Genomic DNA, 14,393 nt, shown 5'->3' with positions numbered 1-14,393 from the left:
TTTCCAGCTATACAGAACCACAGCACATGTAAGCTATGGTTGCAGTTTTATGGTGATATCACCCAAGTCCTGGATGAGGAAATTCCTTTGCCACCATGAGGATAAGTGACTTTTCTAGGATCATGGATATACCAGAAGGAAGATTTGAACCCAGGTTTTCCTGGCTTAAAGGTCAACTCTCTTACCATCAACCCAAGGGGCACCTTTTTCCTAGGTCGTGGTCCCTTTCCAGTCTGATGAAGCCCCAAACTCAGAAGAATCATTTGCTGTCTACATTCATAATTGAAGGAAATGCTAAATTTCAATAAAAGGTGAGTGACACTGAAGAGATCCATTTTAACCCTAAGTTAACAACCAATACATTAAGCGAAGTAGCCTTTCCTTCTAGTCTGATAAGACAGTAAAGAGCTGTCCAGTGAATTTTTGCTCAAAATAAGATACTCCCTGAGCAGAACAAACAGGCTAAGTCAGGCACAGGAATTGGAATCCTTAAGACTTGTACCTGGAAAAGACCTTACAGCCACTCAGCCTTTCTAGCCTACAGCCCCAATTTGCAGGCAAAGGAGCTGAGGAGCTCAAAAGTAAAAAGAATTGGCAAGTCAGACAACTGGCAAGAGCCTGAGCTGGGATCTGCACACAGGCCCTCCACTCCAAGCCAGCATCTCTCCACCCTGATGCATCTCTATGGGGCAGGAAAAAGAGTGCTGAGCACTTTCCCAAGTTCAAATCTGGCTTCAGGTTCTTAATAATAATGTGAGCCTGGGCACATGATCTCTATTTGCCTAAATTACTAGAGAAAAAAATAGCAAACAATGCCAGTACGTTTGTCAAGAAAACCCAAAAGTGGGTAACAGAGTCAGGCACAACTGAAAAATGATTGAATGGGGTAGAGAAGAAGGAGCTCAGGATTTAAGGAGCAGAAGACCTGGGTCTGGGTGCATGACATATGTTACTTGTGTAATTTTAGACAAATGTTTTAAACTAAGCTTCAATTTATTTATTGTTCCTATTTTTTTCTTTTGGTACAGCCCTGTAATCTCACTAATGTAAGCTACTCCTTCAAAGAAAGCTCCTTATGCCAATGAAGAGCAGCTCCTATTGCTCAGGGCAACAAATCAGATGACTTGTTCAGGATCACACAACCAATATGTATCAGAAACAGGCTTTCTGAAAACACCGTTTTTTCCTGGCCCTTTACCTATCTAATCTCTTTCTCATATGTAAAATAAGGAAAAACTAGCTGATTTCTCATAGGTTGTAGTAGAGAATCATAGACTCAGAAAATGAAGTGACCCCAAAAGCCAATGAGCCCATTCTCCCTCTCATGTCATAGATGAGTAAACTGATCAAAACTGTGAAAATTCTGTTTTATAAACAGAGGGTGCTGCCAATAAAAAAAAAAATTGGTATCAAGAATGCATCAATATACAATTTTACCAAATGTCCCAAAATAAGCCTCTAGAAATTTCCATGCAGAATAGAACAGAGTAACATAGAACATTAGAGAACCCAAGATCAGAGGGCTCAGAGCATCTCAGGGACAATAGTAAGCCTACCAAAGTCAAAATAGGACACATAGTTATTTTCAATAAGGGAAAGAACACACAGAGTGAGAAGAAATCTGGATTCAAACCCCACCTCAGAGACTCTGGGCAAGTCAACCAACCTTTATGAGGCTTAGCTGCTTCATCTGTAAATGGGAGTGATAAATCTCACATTCCCTGCCTCAGAGAGATGTTGAGAAGATCAAATAAGATAATGTTTGTAAACTCAGTGTTAAACACATGAGAATAATTATTGCAATTGTTATCATATAATATTTCTTTCCTTATTGCCAACATATGGAAAATTCCCCAAAGACAACAGTGTTTCTGCTCTCAAATCACAACTATACCATGTTAAACTGGTTCCCAAACCAGTTTAACTGGAGATCCAAAGCTACTACACAGCTCAGTTTATTCGCTGGTGTCTTTTGATCTAAAAGAGGACCAAAATGACATCACTATGCTAGTGTTGTGACACAGTGTGTCCGACTGGCTGATCAAACTAATACAAGCATGGAATGCTTTGCCACAAGTCAGACACAAATAGTCCATATGAACATTTGGAGCAGATTCTCAAATTTTGCCCATCTCACATTTCTTTTGGGCTAATTCAATTCTGCTTTGCTCATAGAGTACATGTAGCACCTTCTCTGATGAGGACACACCAAGCTAGGTTGTTCTGTGCCAGGGTCTCTAAATTCTAAAGTTCTTAAGAATGACCTTGAGAGTGTCAGTTTCCTGGTATGGCTTGTAGACTGTTCAGGTTTCCCAGGCATACAACAACGAGGTCAGCACAACAGCCCTGTAGACCTTCAGTTTGGTAGTCAGGGTAATTCCTCTCTTCTCCCACACTTTCACTAGAACCTTCAAACACTGAGTTAGCTCTGACAATACATGTGTCAATCTCATCATCAATGTGGACATCCATGGAAAGTATACTGCCAAGTTAAGAGAACTTACAGCATTTAAAACTTCACCATTTACCATAACTGATAGTTCCACATATGGATGGTGTGGTGCTGGCTGATGGAGCACCTGTGTTTTCTTGATGTTAATTGTTAGGTCAAAATGAGCATAAGTAGTGAGAATTGATCCATCTTTTGCTGCATCTCAGTTTGGAGGCTGCACTGAGTGTGCAATCATCTGCAAACACAAAATCATATGCCAAGCACTCCCTCCACTTTAATTTTGGCCTCTGATACTATCAGTATTGCCCAGAGAAGTTCATCCATATATTTCACAATGGCACGCTTGCCCAGAATCCTGACAATGGCGATGCCCTCAAGCTTCCAGTCACCAATGAGTGAAACAAGGCCATGTGCTTGCTCCCATCTTTTTTTAGCATGAAGTTTTCAGCTTTGCTCTCAAACTCCTTCAATGAGGACAAACATGAAATCAAAGTCAGCTACCACATAGATGGGAAATTCTTCAGCTCAGTTTATTTATTGTTCTAAAGGCACATTTCAGCATTTTTCTCCTCTCTGTACTTCTTGCTCCGCTTTGTGTCCTTCCCACTGGCCCTCTGGTCCATTCTTTGCACACCTCTGCCCAACTGCCTTAAGGACCCGAGCTCTCTCAGAATCTCAGACTTCTCCCATTTAGCTCCAGTGTCACCTCCTCCAGAATGTCTTCCTTCTTCCCCCAAAGGCTAGTTCTTAGTCTTGAAATGACCTCTCATCTGTCATCTCCCTCGAGGATCAACGGTTGGGACTATTTCATTTTGGTTTCTTTCTCCCCAAAGGCCAGCACAATACCTGGCACATAGTAAGCACTTAATAAAACACTCACAGTTAGTCTGAATTATCCTCTAGAACTGATTAGGTTTAACTGATCTGATTAAATTATCCTCGGATCATCGATTTGGACCTGGGAGCCAGCTTAGCCCAGCACTAAACCCTCTGCGCCCCCTAGTGGTCCCACTGTCCCAGTGACCCTCAAAAAGCTTGAAGCAGTTGGTGGCCAGGTGAATAAAGCTCTAGTTGTGTGACCCCTGCAAGAAACTTAATCATTGAACAAACTTCGCCCTTACCCTTATCCTAGCCACCCTCAACACAACCACCACAAAAATGTGCAAAGGAAGCTTACACACATTGTCTCCATTGTGAGCAAAAATATTATAGTTCTGACCAGATGTATCTTCAATCTAGATTTTAAGTGTATTTATAATGAAAACATTAAGTAATATTTTAAATGTTCATTAAAATCATGCAAATAAGACAGTTGTCAGTCCCAAGTGTGAGAGATTCCCTGTTTTACGCCTAAAGATTCATCTTCATTGTCCTGTTCTTTCTTTGCTCTCTCTAGTTCCACAGCATAAAAAAAAAAAAAAAAAAATGGAACTCTCACACCTTTCAGAACAGAAATGTAAATCAAAGCAGCAGCTGTGATGGGCACAGCAGACAATTGGACACACTTACCAAAGGAAAACATATTAGCAAGATGGAGAATTTTGTATATCACCAGTGAGATGGTCTTGTACTTCAGAATAATTACAAAACTTTCAACTTTCAATGATATTAATCCTATAAAAAACATCACTTAAAGCTACATGTCATTCTATAATCAAGTGAATTTTATACTCACGTCCACTGGGAAAGAAATCCCTGATAGGTGATCCATCCTCTTTCATTTGTGCAAACTGTATTGTTTACATCGGGTCCCCAAGGCATATAAGGGAAGACTTTGAATAAATCTTTAAGCTCATCAGGTGACAAAGCACAGTCTCTATCCTGAAAAGAAATAAAAATAAAGGTAATGGTTCTCCAAGAAGTTAATTCTCCAAGTTTCCTACTTATATATGGTCAATTTAATGAATCTAAATCTTCCATATATTTGAAAAAAACTTCTGTGAAAAATCTATTAGCTATTTTCTAATATAACTCTAAGCTGTAAAAATATTTTGTGCCTTTATAAAAGTTTAGAAAATAATAAAGAGCAGGAAAATTATTTTAATTGTTCAATTGAGAGAGTTTAATCACTTTCTTGTCTTATGTGAATTTACCAATCATAGTTAAAAAATCAATGTAAGCCAATCATCTATTTATATTTATCATAAAATATCAAAATCAGAGTTAAAAGCTTACCAAATCATGCTTGTCAAAAATGCTTTGGAGAAATAAATATGCATGATGATTTAATTCAGTGGTGCAGTCAGGAGGTATTTTTAGTCTACAGACCAAAAAGAAAAAATAAAATAAAAACTAGTTATCTAAATGTAAATTGTAACCAAGAAATGAATATGAAAATATTTGAAGTAATCTTATGCAAAATATCTATAGTTTAAGTTTTTTTTTTTTTTTTAAGCAAGTGTAGTTCTCAAAGTGAGTTCTCTTTCTGGTAAGGAACATCTTTAGGATCCAATGATAATGATATTCATAAGTAAAGGAAAAAGTGGCATGTAAATACTTTTATATGTAAAATAGAATTTATATGTATAAGAGAATTTATAGAAAGATAGGAATAAGAATCACACAAGATGAAACCATGAAGATCTGCATTGGTGAGAGGAGTATTCATTTTGATGAAATCCTAGATTCAAAATAATAAAGAATCCTGCAAGCTGATTAGGATGAAAGACCCTTCTCTAAAATACTGTGCACTTAATACACCTCACTAGTTTCTAAGTCACAAGTCACAAGATGTATATGGAGGCATACTAATGCTGGTGCAGAACATCCATGGATATAAAATCCATCACCTCTGTGGGATATGGTCACCAGGTTGCCAAGACTTATTCCCAGAAAAACTGTGGGGGATAGAAATATGAACAATGCATCTAGGGAACAGGAAGCTCTTTTGGAGAAAGTCACACAAAGAAAAACAGAGAAATCCAGATCTAATATCTGGAAATGAGATATGTCTGATTATTATGTAAACCTCTGTAAAATTTTGTAATGAGTGCCTGTTTGTAATAATCTATTTCTTAACGTTTCTTGTGTCATTGGATCCTCTTTGGCAGTCTAGCAAAGACTCTAGGGCCCTTTGCAGAATCATATTTTTAAACAATTAAAGAAAATCCTAAATTTTATTGGAAGTTAGCAAAAATAAAAATGTCAATTTTCTCCCATTCATGTTTTTATTTCCTTTCTACATACTATTTTCTACACACTACTCTAGTTTTTGTCTTTTCAAATGATTACATGCATATGTGCTTTAAGAAAAAGGACCTTGCTTGAAGGGGAGTTTATTGAAGGAGTAAAAAGGAAAGAGTAAAAGCAGTTCTTACCACTTTATCAGCCAAGGAGCTAATGGAAAAAAGTTACCAAATGGATAGAATGGCTAAGGAGGCTTCCTCTGTGGTAGGTGAACAGCGAGGAGTCAGTTTTTATCACAGAAGCTTTCTAAATATCTGATCTTTTCAATAAGAATATACACAGTAGATATATCTACATTACCTTAAACATTTAACATGTATTATATTAGCCTTAAGGGTAGTGACCTTGTATACACTAGAAAATAGTTATTGATCTATAGCTAATATTATTTAATTATAAGTTACTAGATTAAAGAACTTTGCTAACATTGCATTATTTATAAACAAAATATGTACCCAACATCTGAGAAATGGCTAACCAGATGATGATATACAAATGTAACGAAATATTACTGAGACATAAGGAATGATGAATATGAAGAATTCAGAGAATATTGGAAGGCTTATATGCACTGATAACAGAGTAAAGAAGGCAAAAGTGAAGAGGGAAAAAATGATACAAAATACAACTGTAAGTCAACATTAAGAGGCACTAATATTTGTCAAATATAAGTAATGTTGGAATCATACCGTCAAAATTAAATGATATATCTCCACTTTTTGGATAGCAACTGTTAACTGTTTTTCAGGAATATATTTTGTATACATAAGGCAGAAGAGTAGACTTATTGGGAAGTGTTTCTTACATAGAAACAAAATATATCAATAAAATTTGTTTTTAAAATTTAAGAATCTTTCTTATAACAATTAGACACATAGGCATATCCTACCTTATGTCACTAATTGGTTCTGCAAAAACATGACATCAGGAAAATCTACATTATAGAAGACAGTTACATAGAAACAAAGATATAAATGAACAAGTTGCCAAATGATGTTACAGAAGGATTTTTAAAATGATTTTCCAATGGGTTTTGTTATAATATTAGTGTGCATCTCTGTAATACATGCCCAATGTTATGAAATATTAAGGGTAAATGTTGGCTGTGCCTCATCTGCCTCAGTGTGCTTTCCCCTTGTAGATGGTGAGAGTCTCCATGTGAAATGTCTGAGAATCCTCACTAGAATAATTCTCACAAAGGGAAGCTGTCCCTGATCATTGTGATCTACCTTATGTTTCTAGAGCTCTAGTCTGAAAAGGGAAATAGTCTGGATCCCTTTCTGGAGCCTTAACCTAGAAAGAAGAGGGAAAAGTCATATCTTCTTTTAGAAAGTAAGAAGACTTAGTGGCTAAGAGTCATACTAGTATGCTATATATAACTTAGGAAGTTACACAGGCAAAGAACACTTAACACTTATTTCTAATCTTACCTAAGTCAAATTAGTTCACTATCTAAAAAAGAATCCTACTATTCAGGTAGCCATATCTGAACAAATAAGTATAATCGCAATAACTATATTGAATAGGGAAACTAATGTTCTACATATACCATGGCCCTCCCTCCCTCCCCAAAATTTCCCTAGGCAGATTATTAGAGAAATCTGTGACCTCACTAATATGGGGACTTCCTCTATTGGTATAGATAAAAAAAAATCCAATTATACCTTGTTCTGTGTGATTCTCATTTAATGTCTTTCTTTAAATTCTCTATAGAAAATCCATTCTCTAGTTCTTTTATTTTCTCAAGGACAAAAAAAAATTTCTTAAGAACATCAATATAGTACTTAAATTATCCACCTATTGTCTCTTTTTCTCCCTAGGTTATTTCCATTTCCTTACTCTTATCCCATCCCAGTCATACCTTCTTGCCTACCCCCTTCCTTTTATGAACATTTGTATATCCTTAAGGATATTTTTGTTACTATTTTAGCCTTGGCAATCCATTAAGAACAAGAAATTTAAGCAAGGTATTTCTGATCAGATGCAGAATTTGTTATCAGAGAGAAAATTAAACAATTTCATAATGGACTCTGAAGAAAACAGTTGGCAATTATGCTTAAATTAAGTTTTTAAAAAGTCATTGAAGAATGAATTAAAGTAGGAATCTAGAGATACATACAAAGGAAATAAATATTCAGTTGTGAGCTCCAGATCATCATCATAACCAAATCTACGAAGTACTGTCCAAGTAGTTTCATGTCTCCCTCTCTGGATAAAAAGTGTATGTAGAAAAAGGAAACCTAAAATAAAGCAAATTAGTATGTGAATCTTCTGAGTAAAAAGGTTTCCAAATGTTATTATATGCCATTATTACTAAATGACTATGTCACACTATCTAGTGAAACAAGACTGGCTCAAAACAACAGCTAACTTTCCTTGAGAAATAAATTATTTAAGACTTACAGAGAGATGAGGCTACATGCAGCTAAATAGAAAGCTGGATAACAAAGAGCTAATTATGCAAAAGCCATGTCTATGACCAAATAATATTTTTTAAAAAATAAAATTTTCTCCCAAACTACTTGTAGTCCAAATAAAGATCAGGCTGGAGTTCAGAATGTTTACTTCATACATATATTCTGTCCTAAAAGGGAAAATAGTAGATGAAAAGACTCAAAAAATGCATCAAAGAGGACAAATCTAAATCAAACTCCAGAATCTTTGACATTCATAAAAGTGATAGGAAAGGAAAAAATTGGTTTCATCCATCTTTTTTTCTCATCTTTCTATAATGAAAAATTCTGGGTTTCACTTTTAGATGCCTCATTTCTACTGCATGTCTCTAATGTATGCTGCTCTGACAAATAGGGAACATTCTGTACTTGGTAAATATGACTAGTAGACAGAAAATCTTCACTAAAAATAATTTCTATTTAAAGGCTGCTTCTGAAGGAAGCTCTTTGAACAGGACCACATTAGTCTCTCTCAGGTGGACCTGAGCATCCCTAAGAACACATGCCATGATCAAACAACTATCTGAGACACTATATGAACATTGGGAGAGGGTGTGACATGTAAATCCCTCCATCAAAGGGGATAGTCCCCAACAGATTTTGACAATGTTTTGGCATGAGGCTGGGGATGTTAGCAGATAAGGCCGGATGGCTTAATCTTTGCAACCTGATGACTTTCTATCCTTTTGATCAAAACACCACTCCCTAGATCTCCTGCTATCACAGATTTTCCCCAGTAGGAGTTTTGAATACCAGAAACAAAGTCAAATGTTTTAATAAACAATGCCAAGTTTAAGACTTACAAAAGGAATGCTTTAGGGATCTTTAGTTTCTTTCAATTTAGCAAATATTAACCTCCAGAGAAAAGAAATACCCACCCACCTTTTAGGGTCAGTCCACTGTCAGCCACTCCATCACTTAGATTTTTCCTGACTACATTCTTAACATCTTCCAGTGCTTGAGGAGCTAATGGAGTGTTAAAACAAATTCTCTAACAAACAACATAAAATAATGAAAAGTAATCAGCATGAAATCAGACAACAACCGTACAATATTAATCTACGAAGCAATCTAAAATCAACATAGTGAGGTTACTAATAAAGCAAGCAAACTAAAAAAGTGGGTGGCCCAGTGACCCAGAGGAGCCAGAAATGTATCATTTTGGCACTCGCCCCAGCTCAGGAAGCAAAGACTCCAAGCCACAACAGGCCCCAAGGCCTCCTCTTGTGACTCTGTGTGCAGACCCTGAAGAATCAATCATTCAGGATTCTCTGTTTCACTCCAATTTAATCCTCTCATTGTGAACAAAGTTACGACACTCCTCCACCCAAATCTTAAGAAAAAGGCCCTCTAAGGGCAGCAGATGGAGCAGAAAGAAGCCTCTACATCCCTGTAACAGTGCACTTCAAAGCCAGGAAGCATTTACAAAGAAAAAAACCACCCTCCCAGAACTAGATGTACAGGCTTCTCTCTACCTGAAAGAAGTTGAGCTCAGCATCATTGAGTGTACCATCATTGTCCTGGTCAGATATTTTGAAAATTCGTGTCAGGGCCTTTATACAAGCTGGTTTCATCTACAAAGGAAAATAGAAAAGCGAAGGCTGTTTTTCATCTATCAATTTACACTATAGGTTTCCCAACTGACTTTTTTTCCTTTTTCTTTTAAAATTATTTAATATTTTATTTTTTCCCCAATTATATGTAAAAACAATTTTTAAAATCTATTTTTAAATTTTGAGTTCCAAACTCTTTTCTCCACCTCCCCTCCCCTTTTATTGTAAAAAAAAGCCCTTTGATACAGGTTATACTTGTATAGTAATGTAAAACATATTTCCACATTAGTCACCTGATTTTTTTTACATGTGGGTGCTTCCTCTGCCATTTCAGATATTCACTTATTTTTTTCCATATTATTCCATCTTATTACCCCATGAAAGTAATACATAATGCCAAATGGAACCACTGACAAGTTAAGCTCAATTAAGAAGTCCTTATATTGAACTGAGATTTGAACTCCTGAACCTTTTACACAAGCTCTTAGTTCTGCTAAAAATGTAAGTTCTTTTTCGTATGACAGTCCATTAGATATCGGAATGCTGTCAATCCTATTTGATCCAATATTTGGAAGAGGAGTCTCTTTATTCTTCAAGAAAACTACCCAGACTACCTGCCATCTAGGGGAGGGGGTAGAGGGAAGGAAGGGAAAAGTTGAAATACAAGTTTTTACAAGGGTCAATGTTGAAAAATTACCCATGCATATGTTTTATATATAAAAAGCTATTAAAAAAAACTACCCACGATTCAAGGGCATAAAAGGAAAAATATCAGGATTCTCTAGGGAGCATGAATTCTTCAAATTTTTCACAAGTTATTTGAGAGTTTTCGTCAAAAGGCTTATGAAAAGTCCGACCATTAGACCTATAAGCCAAAGAAAAAAGTTTTATGTAATCATCAGTTCTAATAATAATATGCAATAATCAGTTTTTATGACAAGTTCTATGGAAAAAATAAGCCTACTAAAATGGCTGGCAAAACCTTGCCCAAATGTGAACCATTTTCACAGTCACTGTTAACCAAGCTCAGATAAGAACTGATTATTTTTTGGGATTCTGTAACATTCTATAAAAGCTTTAAATGGCATTTCTAGAATTTTTTCTGGGTAGATCTGGAACAGTGAAAAGTGTAAAAAAAATGAAGAAAAAAAGGAAAACTACCTGAAGTCAATGGCTCAGAATGCAAATCCTGTCTCTTTGATATTTACTATCTAGTTAACCCTGGACAAGTCATTTATCTCCCCAGCAATTGATACAATTCCTGGCATATAGTTAAAACCTATAAAATGGGAGCTAGTTCTTCATCTGTAAAAAAAAAAAAAAGAAGAAGAAGCTTAGATGACTTCAGGGATCCCTTTCAGGCCTAAATTTACTGATATTGAAAAGACACAGAAGAACTAACATCACTATAGGACGGAAAAGGAGCTGATGGCAGAAATCAGTAAGACCTGCGTTCATGTTCTGCCACACATCTTCAGCAGCTTTTTGATTAGGCTAACCTGTGGACAAAATGCCATCTGCTTTGTTGGAAGGTGTTTCCACTCAGGAAGCTCCCTAGGCCAGTGAAGCCAGAGGGCCAGCAGCCTAAATGAACACCTATAGAAATATCTTTTATCAATATATATCTAATTTATATCCAAGAATAAAATAAATGCACGTATGTAACAAAAAACTTCGAGAACCATTTTTAAGAGCAAAGTGGAGGGAAAGAAGAACATGATGAAGGAGTTGCCCAGGACATAGGATGAGCAAAGTGGGAAAAAGGAATCAGATGCCATGAGTAGTCTCTTTCCTTAGCTATTCTCAGAATAAACATAAAGATTGAGAATGCTGGTAAATGGATCACTCAAATAAGAGTTTTGATCATGCTACCCTATTAGGTAACTGGAATAAAAAGGATGGGCAAGGAAGGATTCTGAACACAGGCTGTCTCTTTAAAAAAAAAAAAAAGTGGTCTTCAGTAGAAAGTTCAATGAAATAGGAAAGGGGATTTTAGAATGAGAAAAGGGAAAAAAAACTGAGACTAGTAATAGAATCTACAACAATTTCCTTTTGTGCTTGGGCACTTGGGTCTAACAAAACACAATCTGTTAAAGCAGTGCTTCAGAAATATATGAAGCAAATAAAAGCAATAAAAGAAGATACTGGTTCTATAAAAGTAATCTTCACATTTAAAAACAACATGAACATGAGTCTAAGAGGGTCTGTTTCTTTGCTCCTTTTCAGTCTACATGATAGCCTAAGTCTATAAATTCAGAGTCTTCAAGAGGATTCTTGGTGTTTCTTAAAAATATCACTTGCTACTATAAGATACACAGCTACGACTAAAATCAGTCTTTCATTTTGTGCATGTGGTGTCCTTTCCCATAGCAAAATGCTATTAAAAGATATTTGAAAAATGGAAAAAACAATCAATCATACATTTCTCAGTAAAAGTTAAAAAACATCAGACTCCTCTTAACCCATTAACTGAATATGATATGTAAATACTAGCTTTCTCTTTTAACATACTACAAATGAGCCTTCTAAAATGAAACAATGCTAAAAATATTGACTTGGATATAAGATTCAGAGGAAGCAAGAAACAGATCTCATAGTTCAAATCACTCATCCTAGAAAAAAAGAAGCTAAGGTCTAGGAGAATGCATGTAGAGTCCTATTACCATTCTCAGCATGACAGAGACAGGACATGAATCGTGTATAAACTGATTCTAAATCCAGCTTTTTTTTTTTTTACTCAGGACACTATGACTCACCACCTAAATTAATCAGAGTATCAGTAATCTGAACATTTCTTCTAAGAAGTTCGCATTTTATATGATAAAAAAGGGTTCCATTAATATATTTTGTCTAGAAATGCTCAAACATCTGAATTTTAAATTATGAATATAGTTTTTTGGTTGATGATGATGAAATAACTTTTTTTTTTTTGCTGAGGCAATTGGAGTTAAGTGATTTGCCTAGGGTCACACAGCCAGGAAGTGTTAAGTGTCTTGAGACCAGACTTGAACTCAGGTCCTCCTGACTTCAGGGCTGGTCCTCTATCCACTGCACCACCTAGCTGCCCTTGAAATAACTTATAATCTCCTTTTTTTTTTTTTAAATAACTTTTTATTGACAGTATAATCTCCTTTTTAAAAACCTTAATTTTCTGTCTAAAATATCCAGTAAGAAGTTTAGACTTCAAATTGGTTTGATCCTTTTTTACTTATTCCATCATTGTCTCTTTTTAGTGACTCCTCTCTGCACCCTCTTCGGTGGCTTCTCTATCGTAAAGAAGTAGTAAATAAAGCTTATGCTGGAGCTCCCATTAGATGTAACCTAACCATTCTGTTACAGCTAACTCTCCATTAAACATTTAGAGACTGCTTTCTTTCACAAAATTTCCATTTAAAAGTGCAAACTTTTATAGAGAGCAAACAGCTGGCAAATACATGATGAAGGAAGCTATTTTACATTACTGTTAATGGAGAAAGAAATCAAAAAGGGCTATCTGTACTGTCTCTTCTTTCATAATTTTTCTTTTTAAAGAAAAAAGATTGGTAAAGAAACTAGAAAGGCAAACTAAGGACAGGCCAAAGAAGTAGACTGGTTTATCAGACAGAAAAGTTCCTGTCTCTGTTATCTTTCACTTCAAAGGAGTAGTACCTTGGCTTGTGTGTGAATTGGATTTAAGTGAGGCAGAACTACATAAAGTCATCAATCTCCCTCCCTCACTTCCAGAGTCTCTGAGATCCAGTGGCAGGACAGCAGTCCAGACTAGCAGTGGTCTGGGAGGCAGTGGATGACCTTGACATCTTTGATGTCTGACCAAGCTCTAACCCCTCCCACCCCACACCCAATGACAGCTTCCGCCGCCTTCATAGCCACTGTAACAAATTGCTCCCATCTGCCCTCTGCCCTGGGGTAGGCATCCTCCTAACTCATTGACAGGTAACAGTTAATACTCTGAACACTGTCCTGGTGCATGCGGACTGGTTGTCTTAGCCAAAAGACTGGAGACAGGGCAGCCAAAGAGATGAGAGCCAAGTGGATGAACTGCCCTGAAAAGGGCTCAGCAAGCCCTCACACGGTCCTCCTGAAGACCCATGTATCCCAAAGCAGATAAAAGTAAGGAATCACTAGAAGGCTTAAAGCAAACTTTTACAGAAGGTTTCAGAGTTGAAATCCTCAGTGTTCAGGATTTGGAAGAAGTTAAAAAGATACATTTTAAATCAAATCTGGGAATAAGAACAAAGTTGGGTTAAGTGACCAATATTATAGTAAAATATTAATTAGAGGGATAGCAAATTATAACTTAAAATCTTATTCTAAAAGCTTAAGCTTATATTTACTATCTACAATAGTTCTTGGTAATACGACTTCAGTTAGGTACAGTATTATTGTTCATTTTAAATGAAAAAGAAAAGAAACAGAAAAGTCCCCCTGTGATATCTCTCTAGCCTGATCACTAGTTTACATGTACCCCACAACCAAAGACTTTCAAGCATTAAGTGGATGGTCAAGAATCCAAATTTTTCTTTTTTTTTTTTATTATAGCTTTTTATTGACAGAACATATGCATGTGTAATTTTTTAACATTGTCCCTTGCACTCACTTCTGTTCCAACTTTTCCCTTCCCTTCCTCAACCTTCTTCCCTAGATAGCAGGCAGTCTCATACATGTTATCTTAAATGCAATATATGTGTACAGATCTGTACACTTCTCTAGTTGCACAAGAAAAATCAAGAATCCAAATTTTTCTAAGGA

At 36.1% G+C, this 14,393-nt stretch overlaps 1 protein-coding gene across 4 annotated transcripts in view; it reads right to left on the bottom strand.

Annotated features, from left to right (window-relative positions):
* Positions 1-14,393, bottom strand: part of RHOT1 (ras homolog family member T1) — a 70,121-nt gene that overhangs the window by 18,437 nt on the left and 37,291 nt on the right. For all 4 annotated transcript variants that reach the window (XM_051992385.1, XM_051992383.1, XM_051992384.1 and 1 more), the window contains exons 9-13: positions 9,567-9,665; positions 8,974-9,082; positions 7,758-7,878; positions 4,628-4,712; positions 4,128-4,273 (exon numbers count right to left, since the gene is read on the bottom strand). In XM_051992385.1, the coding sequence (XP_051848345.1) occupies positions 4,128-4,273; positions 4,628-4,712; positions 7,758-7,878; positions 8,974-9,082; positions 9,567-9,665 (560 nt within the window). The remainder of the gene's footprint in view (positions 1-4,127; positions 4,274-4,627; positions 4,713-7,757; positions 7,879-8,973; positions 9,083-9,566; positions 9,666-14,393) is intronic.

The sequence above is a fragment of the Antechinus flavipes genome, chromosome 4 (assembly GCF_016432865.1).
Source record: "Antechinus flavipes isolate AdamAnt ecotype Samford, QLD, Australia chromosome 4, AdamAnt_v2, whole genome shotgun sequence".
In the NCBI taxonomy this organism is placed as follows: domain Eukaryota; kingdom Metazoa; phylum Chordata; class Mammalia; order Dasyuromorphia; family Dasyuridae; genus Antechinus; species Antechinus flavipes.
The sequence above is the reverse complement of the archived record's forward strand: the minus strand, read 5'-3'. Positions and strand labels throughout refer to the sequence as shown.